The sequence below is a fragment of the Quercus suber genome, unplaced genomic scaffold, assembly GCF_002906115.3.
Source record: "Quercus suber isolate HL8 unplaced genomic scaffold, Cork oak 2.0 scaffold_518, whole genome shotgun sequence".
Lineage (NCBI taxonomy): Eukaryota > Viridiplantae > Streptophyta > Magnoliopsida > Fagales > Fagaceae > Quercus > Quercus suber.
In genome coordinates this window covers 210,929-224,605 of record NW_027069967.1, presented here as the reverse complement: position 1 = coordinate 224,605, position 13,677 = coordinate 210,929, and the positions used below count along the sequence as shown (strand labels likewise).

At 36.9% G+C, this 13,677-nt stretch overlaps 2 protein-coding genes across 2 annotated transcripts; both read right to left on the bottom strand.

Annotated features, from left to right (window-relative positions):
- Positions 1 to 8,027: 8,027 nt before the first annotated feature.
- On the bottom strand, positions 8,028 to 8,537 carry LOC112007728 (uncharacterized). Its single transcript, XM_024040088.2, has one exon. The coding sequence runs from the start codon at positions 8,535 to 8,537 to the stop codon at positions 8,028 to 8,030; it is 510 nt and encodes a 169-aa protein (XP_023895856.2).
- A 1,692-nt stretch (positions 8,538 to 10,229) lies between these two features.
- LOC112007724 (probable indole-3-pyruvate monooxygenase YUCCA10) lies at positions 10,230 to 13,405 on the bottom strand. Its single transcript, XM_024040085.2, has 4 exons — positions 12,709 to 13,405; positions 11,798 to 12,031; positions 11,098 to 11,220; positions 10,230 to 10,406 (listed from the first exon to the last, which is right to left on the bottom strand). Exons 1-4 carry the CDS (start codon positions 13,315 to 13,317, stop codon positions 10,230 to 10,232), a joined length of 1,143 nt encoding a protein of 380 aa, XP_023895853.1. The 5' UTR covers positions 13,318 to 13,405.
- Between the last annotated feature and the right edge of the window lie 272 nt (positions 13,406 to 13,677).

Here is a 13,677-nt window from a genome sequence, read left to right as displayed (position 1 = left end):
TCATTGGTGATCGCACTGAACAACACATTCAATACCCTGCTGTTAAAGTTTGCCGCCTTGATCTTGGCTTCATCCCAATTGGCCGACGCTTCCTTTGGCTTAGTCCAGCCAATTTCTACAGCTTGCCACACCTTTTCATCTAAGGACTGCAAAAAAGCTCTCGTGCATACTTTCCAGTATGCATAGTTAGTCCCATTAAATAAAGGAGGTATAATTAACGACTGTCCTCTATCTATGACAAATAGGGGTCAATGGATCAAACACAACAAAGATTAAAATTTAATCAGAGTGTACCTGTCCTAATACCACTTAATTGGCCACAAATTGAATTGACACCTTGTGATAGAAATTAATTAATTAATTAGCCAAGTTATTAATTAATCAATTTATCATGCAAACATGTGGTAGTACAAACAAATCACCAAATAACTAAATATGCAGCGAAAATTAAATGACACGGTGATTTGTTTACGAATGGGGAAAAACCTCGCGGCAAAAACCCCACCGAGTGATTTTCAAGTCACCATTCTCGAAACTCCACTATTATCAAATCAAGCGGTTACAAGTAAAGGAATCCCAAGTACCTTACCAACCTACAGTTGAACCCTTACCCCAATACCTAATTGGACTTGATCTGTAGTGACAGTTCCCACCTTTGATGTACGGCTCTCAAGTATGTGACTAACCAATGCACGGATCCTAGTATGTGACTTAAACACCAACTTGAAGGAGAGGTTGACTGCAAAGTTCTTTAGTTCATCCTACATGATGAAGATCAAGAAGATGCTTGGTCATAAAACCCTTTGGTGCAAATACATAGCAACTTCTTCAGAGAAGATGAATTAGGTCAAGAACTTCGTCTTTTATCACATATTGCTTGAACAGAGTTTGCTCAATGCTTGTGCAACTTGTGTACAATGTGACGGCTATTAAAATAATCCTTTTATATATCTAGGGTTAGGAGAAAAGAAAGCCCAAAAACACATTCACGGATCCCAAGAAATCAGATCAGAAAATCTGATTTTATAAATCTCGATAGATATCAGGTGTCGGGAGCTATAAAGCAGGTGTCGAGCTTTAATGAAATTGCACTTCAGCTTGTTTTTCTTGGATAGACTTGATGACTTCAACACTTGATCTTGAAACCTTATTTCTTGAAATATTAAAAACACCTAGAACTACCCAATTACAAGTAGAGTGCGTTTTGTCAAAGGATTAGCTAATTTACATAAACAAATGACATATGTTCTTAACAAGTGAAAACACATATGTCCTAACAACACACATTAAATTCAACATGTAAATTGATTGACATATTAGATGATATGATATGATTGTTGGCCATTATAGTCTAGAAGACCGGTTTTACCGGGCAAGATGGGTGCCTAACACCTTCCCACCTTGTAACATAGCCTCCGAACTTAGATCAAGGGTTAGTAGATCAAATGCTTATCCATGTAATTTTCAATTTTTAGATTTAACTAGGAAACAAAGTCATGTACTTTATCTTAGATTGTATTTAGGATCAAAGCCATGTAATTTTCCTATGATCAATGTAAATTCAAATTTCAAATTAATAAAATGAGAAAATTTTCAATTTTGGTTTTCTTATTTATCCCAATAATTAAATAAGTGGCGACTCCATTGTAAAACCTTTAATCTAAAGGGAAAGATATAACTAGTCGAACCTCCATTTTAAGAGGCAATAACACGACTCCACCCATTCACGTGGGTTTGGCCCAACATTTCTAAAAATGGGCCGGGTGTGCGGTTTCTCACAGTAATGAACTCGGACTGTCTCTTTTCTCATCTTTGTGGGTTTGTATAAATCCTCAACAAGGATAACTCGAGGCAGATTTTGTGCCGATGAGGTCGCCAATGTGGCTAGGGAATCAGCATGTGCATTTCTGCTTCTGGGGATGTACAACAAGTTGAAAGATTCAAACTCTGATTGAAAGTGCCTAACTTAACTCAAGTGCTCCTGCATTCTTTCATCTTTTACTTCAAATTCTCCTTTTACTTGGCCGACGACTAACCTTGAGTCCGAAAACATCTCTACTGTCTTTCTGCCCATTTTTTGAACCATGGTCATTCCCATTAGTAGAGCTTCATATTTAGTCTCATTATTTGTAGCCGAGAAGTCCAGCCTCAATGACTTTTCGATGGTGATTTTCTTAGGGGATACTAGCACTAACCCCATTCTAGAGCCCTTATGATTCGCTGCACCATCCATGTACACTTCCTAGGACAAGGGACCTCCTTGGGAAATCATACTAACCAATTTTTCATCCATGGTCTGTGCCATCGTTATTTCTTCTAAATAGGGTTCAGTAAACTTGGCCACCAAATCCGCAAGGACCTGGCCCTTGATGGAAGTGCGCGACATGTATTTGATGTCAAAAGCTCCTAAAACTATGCCCCCATTTAGCGATCCTTCCAGTATAATTAGCACTTCGCAGTATAGCTTTATGTGGAAGTTGGGTGAGGATGATGACTGTATGTGCTTGGAAGTAATGGGGCAATTTTCGTGTGCTATGTACTATTGCTAAGATGGCTTTCTCCAGTTGAAGGATAGCGAACCTCGGCCTTATGCAGCGACTTGCTCACATAATAAATTGGCCGTTGTACATCGTAATCAACTCGTATCAATACCAAACTTACAGCGTAAGGGGTCACAATGATGTAGGCAAATAGGACTTCATCTGGATCTGGACTGGGCATGATAGGTGGCCGAGCAAGATATTCTTTAAGTTGTTAGAAAGCTAAGGCACATTCTTCAGTCCATCAAACCTTTTCCACTTGTTAATCAACAAGAAGAAAGGTTTGCATCTATCTGCTGACCGAGAGATAAATCGGTTCAAGGCAGCGGCCATTCCAGTCAGTTTCTTAACTTCTTTAGGATTTCGAGGTGGTTGCAAACTACTAATAGCCTTTATCTGGCTGGGGTTAATCTCAATCCCCCTGTGAGTTATCATATAACCCAAGAATTTGCTTGATGCCACGCCGAATGAGCACTTGGAAGCATTTAGGCGCAACTTGTATTTTCTAAGAACTTCAAAGATGTTTCCAAGGTCTCCCCCATGCTCAGAAACTACCTTACTTTTCACTACCATGTCATCGATGTAGGCTTCAATATTCTTACCCAACTGTGGCTCAAATATCCTCATCATCATTCTTTGGTATGTAGATCCTGCATTTTTCAAACCAAATGGTATCACCTTGTAGTGGTAGTTTCCAATGGGGGTCACAAAAGTAGTCTTCTCCTGATCATCTAAGGCTAATGGTATTTGGTGGTAACTTTGAAAGGCGTCCACTAAGCTCATCCGAGGATGGCCGATAGTTGCATCTACTAACTGATTTATTTTAGGCATAGGGAATGGATTTTTTGGGTAAGCCTTATTCAGGTCTGTGAAATCTACACATATTCGCCACTTTCCACTTTTCTTTTTCACCACCACAGTTATAGCTAACCATTCAGGATAAAAAAAACTTCCTTAATAGCTCCAGCTTGCTTGAGCTTCATTACTTCCTCTTGTACTGCATCAGAGTGTTCTTTGGATGGGTGCCGAGGGGGCTGTTTCTTAGGAGTGACCAATGGGTTGACATTCAAATAGTGACAAATGAATTCTGGATCCACCCCTGGAGCTTCATAAGTATTCCAGGCAAACACATCTACATTTCTCTTAAGAAATTCTATTAACAACTTTCTCTCTTGAATGGGTAATTGAGACCCAACCTGAAAGAACTTCTCAGGATCATCGCCAATAACAATTTGTGCCAAATCTTCGCATTTCTCCCTCTCAACTGAATCATCAACGGGCAACACCGGAGATTTAAACTGCTATAAATCCTCTCCAGCAGAGGCCGAGGACTCTGCCTCAGGTTTTTGTTGGATGGCGGCCACTAAGCATTGTTTGGCTATAGATTGATCTCCCAAAACCTCCTTAAGTTGGCGTTCGGATGGATATTTAACCTTTTGGTGCAGGGTAAAGAAACAACCCCTAGTGTATGAAGCCAGGGTCTGGCTACAATCATGGTGTAGGGTGAGTATGTGTCCACAACAATGAAATCAACTTCTACTACTTCTGGACTAGTTTGCACAGGTAGTCAGATTTGGCCCTTTGGGATGACGACATTTCCTTCAAAACTCACTAAAGGAGAACTGTAGGGTGTTAAATTCTCTAGTTTTAAATTTAGCCCCTTGTATAAGTCAGGATACATTATCTCGGCCCCACTGCCTCGGTCTACCATCACCCTCTTTACATCATACCCCCCAATCCTGAGGGTAACCACCAGGGCATTATCATGGGGTTGTATGGTTCCGATTTTATACTTATCCGAGAAGCCTAAAACAAGTTGAATTTCCATTTTACTTCTTTTCATATCTTGGTTAGCATCCTCTGTGGATAGCCGAGCCATAGACATTACCCTAGAAGTATAGGATCTAGTTCTCCCTAGTGCAGCGAAGATAATATTTATTGTTTCCAAAGGAGGTTTGGAAGAATCATCTCTACGAGATTCTGAGCTTGCCTGGCCGCTCGGACCACTGGAAAGGTGTAAAAGTTGTTTTAATTTACCTTCACGAACAAGTTAGTCTAAATGATCCCATAGACTTTTACAATCCTCTGTGGTGTGTCCATGATCTTGATGGTATTGGCAATACAGGTTGTGATTGTGCCTTTCAGGGTTTCCCAACATTTTGCTTGGCTGTTTAAAGAATGGCTCATTCTTGATCTTTTCCAGAACTTGATGAACTAGCTCTCGGAACACGACATTGACTACCTGAAAGTTTGCTGATCTTGATTGCCTAGCAAAATCCCTACGTGGTTTGTTATTGTTGTACTGATCCGACCTGAAATCCCTTCTCTCATGAGGGATAACCTTATCCTTTCCTTTCCCTTGCTGCTGATCTTTTTCAACTCTTTTATACTTATTAATCCGATCCATGAGTTGACGCACGTTGGTAACGGGCTTACCAGTCAAGGATTTTCTAAAATCATGTTCGGCTGGAAGGCCGAGCTTAAAAGTACTGATAGCCACGTCGTCAAAATCACCTTCAATCTCATTGAATATCTCCCAATATCTGTTGGAATATGTTTTAAGGTTCTCCCCCTCTTGCATACTCAAGGATAGGAAGGAAGCCAACGACCGAGGAACTCTCCTACAAGTCACGAACCGAGAGCCAAATGCCTCACTGAGCTCATGAAAGGAGTTTATGGATTCTACTTTTAGGCCGTCGAACCACAAACTCCTTTCATGAGCTCACTCAAAATGGTTCGACGGCCTAAAAGTAGAATGGTTCGATGGGAGTAGAGCCTTAAATCAAATCTCTAAGTCACCTTTCACGCGTAAGATTGAGGGGACAAGACTTCCTTGGCGTTTTCATCAGCCAACGTTCATAATTTACAATGGAATGATAGATCCCGTCGAACATGTGAGCCATTTCAACCAGAGAATGGCTGTCCATTCTAAGGATGAGGTCTTGATGTGCAAAGTCTTCCCATCTAGTCTCGGACCTAAAAGTAGAATCCATAAACTCCTTAGAGTAGAATCCATAAACTTCTTAGAGATTTGATTTAGGCTCTACTCATAGCATCATTTTCTACGCCTCTATGTGGCGGGCTTCTAAACTGTCGCTTAATCCACCAAAAACCCATCCTTAGATGAGCACCATCATGAGCGGCAATTTAGAAGCCTGCCACATAGGGGAGTAGAAAACGATGCTATGAGTAGAGCCTTAAATCAAATTTCTAAGGAGTTTATGGATTCTACTTTTAGGTCTGAGACTAGATGGGAAGACTTTGCACATCAAGGCCTTATCCTTAGAATGGACAGCCATTCTCTGGTTGAAATGGCTCACATGTTCGACGGGATCTATCATTCCATTGTAAATTATGAATGTTGACTGATGAAAATGCCAAGGAAGTCTTGCCCCCTCAATCTTACGCGTGAAAGGTGACTTAGAGATTTGATTTAAGGCTCTACTCATAGCATCATTTTCTACGCCCCTATGTGGCGGGCTTCTAAACTGCTGCTCATGATGGTGCTCATCTTCGTAGGAGAAGGATTCATTGGATGGAGTTCGAGACCTTCGCCTGTAATTCACATCCCTTTCGTCATCAGAAGACATGTCAGAGTTCGGAGAAGCTTGTCTCTTCCTTGCGTGGCGTAACTTTCTTTTCAACTGATCGATCTCTAGTTGCATGATCTTGTTGTTCTCTGCATGGGAGATATGGCTTCCACCCCAAGGTTGGCTCTTGTTTGTATGTGCAGCGTGGACACTTCCTTCACGATCACCTCTTTGCTCGAGGTTAAGAAAGGGGTCATCATGTTGAGATTCTTTCGACTTTGCTTGTTGTGAACCTAGTTCTACCATAGTTGATTGTTGCTTTCATTATAACACAAGCTCTTCTCATAGACGGTGCTAATTGTAGGGTCACAATTTGTAGCCCACGCCCTAAGGATATGGGATATAGGCCTAATGAGCCCAGTACAATAAATTTGTAGAAAGTGGGTGAAAGAGCTGGGTTTTTGGTGGATTGAACAATGGCTAGTAATGATTTCAAAAATGAACAAGCATGAAACACATGTAAAACTCGATGAACTGGTTGTCCGAGGATGTGGATTATCAAAATGAACCAATAGAACTAAATGCTAATCCAGATTTAAACACCCCAGTTGTCCTTTTCTGATTTTTTTTCGATCCCCCTCTCATGGAAGGTCTTTTACATTATATAGTTCATTCTAGACCATCCTGATCATACACTTGTTAATCATTTAATCCTTCACTTGAATGCATGTCCCATCAGACATCTTCTTTGGCTCTCTGTGAATGGTGGTAGCTGAGACTGCACTGTTTAGGAGTCCTCTCCACATAAATGCGGCCAGAAAAGTTGCTGCAGTGCATTTAATGCGGTGGTAGCAACTTTTCCTTTAGATATTTCTGAGCTCCTATCGCCTTTGTACGTGCCTGAGATTCATCCTTATTGTTAGAACTTCCTGAAAAGTCACCTAAATTACCTAAACACAAGTTTGATTGATATTCATTGCATCCGAGAAGGAGTTACTCCTCGGACTATATTCCTCCATTCTTTCCTTATTTGATTTTCAACTTTGGGGTTTCTCCCAATCATTTACTTCTTCTTGGACATGTCCACGTCCTCGGATAAGGTTCAAGGCCCAATATACAAATTTTGGCTCTTACTCCACATTTTCTATAATTATATAGCATATAATAATAGAAAAGTCACTAATTATAGGTTTTTGATTTTTTTTTTTTTGATGAGAGGTTTTTGTATTTGTGTATGCCTATACTTTTCTTTATTTAATTTTTTATAATTCAATAATTATTACAACAGGTAAAAAGGATTTCAATCCTAGTTCTTTCTTGTAAAGAAGAACACATAAGGTTGATGAACTGCAAAACCCTTGATTGTGTGCCTAGACTTGAGAGAGGGAGAGAATGGTCATCAAGCAATGGTAATAATCTTTCTTTTTTCTTTGTATTTTTTTTTTTGAGAGAAAAATAATCTATATCTCTTTTTTTCTTTATATTTTTGTGAAACGAAAAATAATCTAAATCAATTGGCCAACTGGTGGATGGTATTATTAGTACGACCTACCACCTTCATCATTATCATATGGCAATAGTGGTATTAAAATTCTATTTAACAACTAAACAACTACAAATTAAACACCTAACATGGAATCACGTCTCTCACTTGCCTCCAAGTCCAACCCCAATGACTAATTTATGTCTTTTAATATAGGAAATAGTTAACAATTTATTTTAGAAAAGTCTTGATGCCACTTTTAAGAGAAATGGAAAAAACTGTCAAAACATTAACTACTTTTTTTTTTTTTTTTTCATAAAAACTTTCTTTAAATGAATTGTTAACTATTATCTTAAGGCATCTGTTAGCATTTCCCTTTAATATTACTATGTTTTCCAATTTTGAAGTAAATGTTTTGCCACAGTTTGAGTTTATTTAGTTTTTTTTTTTTTGATAAGAAATACTCTCATTTTATTAAGTAGTGAAACAGTACATAGCATCTTGCAAAACTAAAGATGCAAGGAAATGTGGACACTCTATCATCCAAGTTACAAAAAAGTCAATATTCTTCGCGAAAGCAACTAAAGTATGAGCTGGTCTATTTCCTTGTTGCCTCATGTGGGATGATTGGAAAGTACGGAATGTAGGAAGTCTGGAACAGAAACCTAAGACCACGGTAGAGATAGAGACCGGGATGTCCGTGGGGTTCTCCATAGCATGGAAAACTAGCATCGAATCTGACTCGAAGATGGCATCTTTGACTCCTATGTCCCATGCAAAAATAGTGGCTTCATCCATTGCCTTTGCTTCTTCCTCTAGAGGATCCAACGGGAGAGGAAGGCGTTTACTTAAGGCTGTGACAACAGATCCAAGGTGGTCCCTAATAATCACACCGACGCCGATCATGCCAAGTTGAGAGAAGACTGCAGCATCTATGTTGACCTTGTACCAGGGAAACACAGGTGGGACCCAATGGCCATCCATGGCTTCTTTGAGCTGAGTGGGCCGTAGGTGTGCAAGCTGAAAGTCTTGTAATATGGAGCGAGCTCGTCTCAGAATTGCTTGCGCAGTTTGTCTTGCTTCACCCAAGCGGGTTTTGTTTCGGTTGAACCATGCACTCTATGCTATAGTGACTACCAGTTCGATAAGTGTGGCGTTCATGTGCTGTTTGAAGAGTAGATACTAGATGAGGTCCATGAAAGACCTATGAATGATCCCAGTTCTCTCCAGTGGTATGTCCGAGAGGGTCCAAAGTTCCTTAGCAACATTGCATTCCCAAAATAAATGTCCAACCGTTTTTGGTGCTAGTGTGCAAGCCTCACAGGTGGGGTTGTCGATATCGTAGAGGTTGGCTTTTGTGGGAAGTATGTTGTTGCATGCTTTCCACGTAAAATTTTTTATCTTGTTGGGTATGTGCGAATTCCAAATGTGGCGCCAAAACCGGGCTTGCTCATTGCTTTGAGATGTCTCAGTTGAGGTAGAAAGCTGGGTGATGGTCCTTGCAACTTTGTATGCACTGTTGATAGTGAAACGCCCCATAGGAGTGATGGCCCAAATCATGCAGTCCTTTGGCTTGTGGTGGCTCAAAGGAATGCTTAGGAGAGTGGTAGGTGAAACACCAACCACCAAAATTATCCATGTTTTCTGCCTATGAAATATCTGTAAGTTTAAGCCATTACAGAAAATTTGCTCGGTAAGATGGCCATATGATATGACCAACCTTTTTTATCCTTAATTAATATCCTAAACATTTATTTATTTTATAACCTGCAAACTTCATTAAATCAAATAGAGGCACCTACAATAATGCAATCAGTTTTGCAAGCATCCAGGATGGCTTTAGGGGCTTCATGTTTATTACAACAAAAATGGCTTTTAAGCCTAACAGAAAGCTTGGCAGTAGCGTGGGCTGCAGAATAGCTTTCTCATGACCCAATTAATATGCTAAACATCTATGTTTAAAATCGAATCATTTTTCTTTTCCCTGTAGGCATATATTTAATCTATGCCATCCTCGTTTATATTTCAGATGGAAAGGTAGTGATGAAGTACATATTGGGTCACTGGGCTTTTCAGTAACATTTGATTGGACCCTGTTTCAATTGAAGATAATTTATCACATTGATTTCCATCTCTTAATGTTTGCGTTGGTATATATCCATGCAAACCCATCTTGCAAGACAAAATATGAGACACATTAATATTCATCCATATTATGCCATTTTATATATAGCATATTAGCATCTGCATGGCCAAATTACCAAACATCAAACTATTCATTTTTTTTTTTCAATGGGTGCATACTACATTCAAATTTCAAAGTCTTCAATGGAAACGTTAATGACTATGTGAACCACCAAAAAAAGGATAATAGTGATAATATATAGTTACAACAAGGATGAAAGAGAATTCGAAGCCTGATTCATTAAAAGCCAAAAAATCACAAGTGATGCCTTAATTAATTAAGTAATCAAGGACATAAATCACCAGTGGATATATATATATATATATATATATTTTTCCTGTTACATAGGGTTATTATTATTATTATTATTATTATAGTGGATCCATCAAACAAAACAAAAAGGGATCTTTATTATAAAGCTTCCATATAGGCTACTGAGAGAACCATACTAGCTTCTGGAACATGGTCGGAACGAAAGGCATTGAGAAACTTTATTTTTGGCTAGTTATAACCTTGTTGATGTCATTGGCTATGGCCTCGGCATCCATTGATACTCCAAAGAGTCCTCTCCTTGACAATCCAGCACAATATAGGCCCTTCTCTCCTTTCCAGTGGTTTGGCATTCTATTCTTTGGCATTCCATCACCATTAAGAGCATACTTATAGTCCTGCAAAAGATAATATTACACATTACTACAGGACCAAGTGCCCTTTTATAACACATTACTTAGTGCCCATCCTTCCCATTTTGATTTTGTTATACTTATTTAAGAAACCCAACTTTCTAAAAGAAAATTATCTAGGTTGTTTTTGGATACTTGAATTTAGATTTGAGTTTGAATTTTAAAGTGATAGATTTAAAATGCTTTAATTCCAGATTCATAAATATTTAAGCATGTTATATGGATTTATAAAATTGTATAAGTTTAGAAGTTATTTCAAATTCAAAGATTTTACGGTTTAAAGTCCCTGGTAAATTTGTCAAATCCAAATCCTTAACTATTTGTAAACTATTCAAACAAGATATTTAGATTTTAATTATCCAATCCAAATCCGTGTGCCCAAATATATCATCTAAATACACCATTATGCATTGTCTTTTTTACATCAAAAGTGCAAGTTTCCAAAACTATTTTAATTTTAACTTTTTTTTTTGAGAGAATTTTAATTTTAACTTTAGTGTAAGAAGAATGTTGTCTTTTTAAATATATAGAGTGAAGGGTATGTTATGAACTTTATTTATTAACTTTTCAAAGATCTTCATTTTGGGACTTCCTAAAATGGAATAAATATTGCTTAATAATATGGGACAATATGAGACAGGGACTAAAATAATAATAATAATAATAATAATAAAACCTTTAGCCATTTATTAGCTGCGCTTTTATAGCCAGTGGCCAAAACAATGGCATCGAAATTCTTTTCTGTGCCATTTTTGAACTTCACATTATTCTTTTCAATGTTCAAAATCTCCGAGACAACCTGCAGTAAACCACGCAAGGAAATTTTCATATTAGATATCATGTGAACTATGTCTTGTAATCTGGAGAAAACTCAGGCACTTAATTTCTTGATTAAATGAAAATAGTAGTAACAAATTTCATTTATTTATTTTGCTTGTGAACGTGTTCAGCAAATGTTAAAAAGGAGCCAGGAAAAAAAAAAAAAAACATTTCTGGTTCTTATATTTTGACTTTTTTATTTTTATTTTTTAGAATAACCTTCTTTTTTTCTTTTTTTGAGAAGAAAACCTGATTTTTAACTTGGTTATTAAGTTTTCACAAATTTTATTTTAGTTTTTATATTTTTAAAGTTACTACTATTTTGATCCCTAACATATTTTCATATTCAGAAAATGTTATTTTTAAAATAGCAGTGCAATTCATTAGCCACGTACGAATTATTATTCGAAAGTAAAATAAGGGTCAAGACCAAAATGATAGCAAGTTTAATAATATAATGACAAAAATAAAAAATAAAAAATATTGTCAAAATATATATAGGAACAAAAAATGTGTTTGCCTTAATTTAAAACATAATTTTAATTATGAGAAGTTACCTCTATCTCTCCATTTTGAATCTTTCCTATGGTTCCAACATCGATAACTGGAGATCTTCCTGTTACATTTTTATGAGCGAATGGACCTCTCGGTGGTCTATAAATCCCATACTTAGTCAAATCACCATATTTGAGTCTTGCAAGCATTGTGATTAGAGTATCCACCATGTAAACTGGGAAATAATTCAACAAAGACATTCCCCGATGCACCAATTCTTTCGTCAGCACATGAAACTACAATCAACACATTAGTATATAGTGAGTTAACTATTAAAAAATTATTATAGGAAGAAGTATATATAACTTTAAACATGTTTGGAACTATATTGCTCCAACCTAGATTTGGTGATTAAAGATATCATTTATATGTAATTTTAGTTACATGATTTTTTTAAATAATTTATGTGAAGTTTTTAAATAATATACATAATTAGTTTTATAAACTATTACACAATAGATTAGAAAATATAATTCCAAACATATTTGGAACTAAACATTTTTCAAAATTATATATATTAGATTTTTATGATGCCAACCGAATCGAATTCTACGAATTCCATGTGCCAAGAGTTGGGAAAAAAAATAATGGATTGTTTTTTATTTTATTTTATTATTATTATCAGGTTCAAGTATATATATATATATATATAAAATTAATATATAAGTAAATATTATCAGGTTCAAGTTTATTTCTAATTTTTTTTTGAAATAATTTTTTTATCATAAATATTTACTTATATATTTCTAGTTGTTCTACCAATCACAACTTGTTGTGTGATTATTTATTTTCATTTTTAACTTTAGTTATTTTATAAGAAAAGTTAAATAAATATATAACAAGTTGTGACGGTGGAGAGAGAGAAAACATGCATGCAAATTAATCCGTACACAATAAGAAGAGAGAATCTTACCGGACTTCTAATAACAATTGAAGTGCGAGCTCCATGGTCTTTAAGGTCATAGGCAATCTCCATTCCAGAATTACCACAGCCAATTACCAAAACATCCTTAGATTTATATCTCGAACCTGATTTGAAATGGTTGGAATGGACAATCTCACCTGGAAAACTTGACAACCCTTTAATATCAGGAACATAACCCTCGTTATTCTCACCACTAGCAACCACTAAGAACTCAGCATGGTAAACTTCCACATTTCCTTCCAATTTGTTCTTAGCTTCAATTCTCCATTTCTTTCCAGCTTCAACCAAAGAAGCCGATTCGACAGTCCGATGGTAGAGAGGGTTTATATTAAATTGTGAGACATAATCATCCACATATTTAAGAAAAAAATCTTTGGGCATGAAGGTAGGTGCATCGGGAGGGAGAGGCTTATGTGGCAAGAAACAAAATTCTTTTGCTAAATGGAGACCTAATCGATCATAGGTTCTTTTCTTCCAAAGAGAAGCGTAACAATCTTCTCTTTCAATGATCAAATGTGGGATCGAGTGGCGAGTTAAGCATGCTGAAGTTGCAAGACCAGAAGGCCCAGCTCCTACGATCAATACTTTTGTTTCCATGGTAATCACAAATTCAACAATTCGATCACAAGGTCGAATGTATATGATTTTTACTTTTGCTTTAATTATCTAAGTACTTCCAAAGTGTAGTGATGGATATTCTTTTCATGTTTGATTTTATAAATAAATCAAAACTTATCTCATTAATGACAATATCTGTACAATTCTGTCTCTGATTCTCTTCGATTTTGATTTCCATAACTGTAAGTCATGATGTATATCCGGGCATGTATGCTACCCCAGAGCCTACATGCAAACTATGCAACAACTCTAATTTAATTTATTGGCTCTCTCGTTAAGGAAGGACTGACTGGACTTTAACTTATACTTACCAAAACAAGATATAAGCTTTGTTCATGC

Coding starts and splice junctions, on each gene's coding strand:
- LOC112007724 (XM_024040085.2), bottom strand. CDS start 13,317: ATGGAAACAAAAGTATTGATCGTAGGAGCTGGGCCTTCTGGTCTTGCA. Junction 12,032..12,708: donor CAATTGTTATTAGAAGTCCG/GTAAGATTCTCT, acceptor TGTTGATTGTAG/TTTCATGTGCTGACGAAAGA. Junction 10,407..11,097: donor CAGCTAATAAATGGCTAAAG/GTTTTATTATTA, acceptor TATCTTTTGCAG/GACTATAAGTATGCTCTTAA.
- LOC112007728 (XM_024040088.2), bottom strand. CDS start 8,537: ATGGATGGCCATTGGGTCCCACCTGTGTTTCCCTGGTACAAGGTCAAC.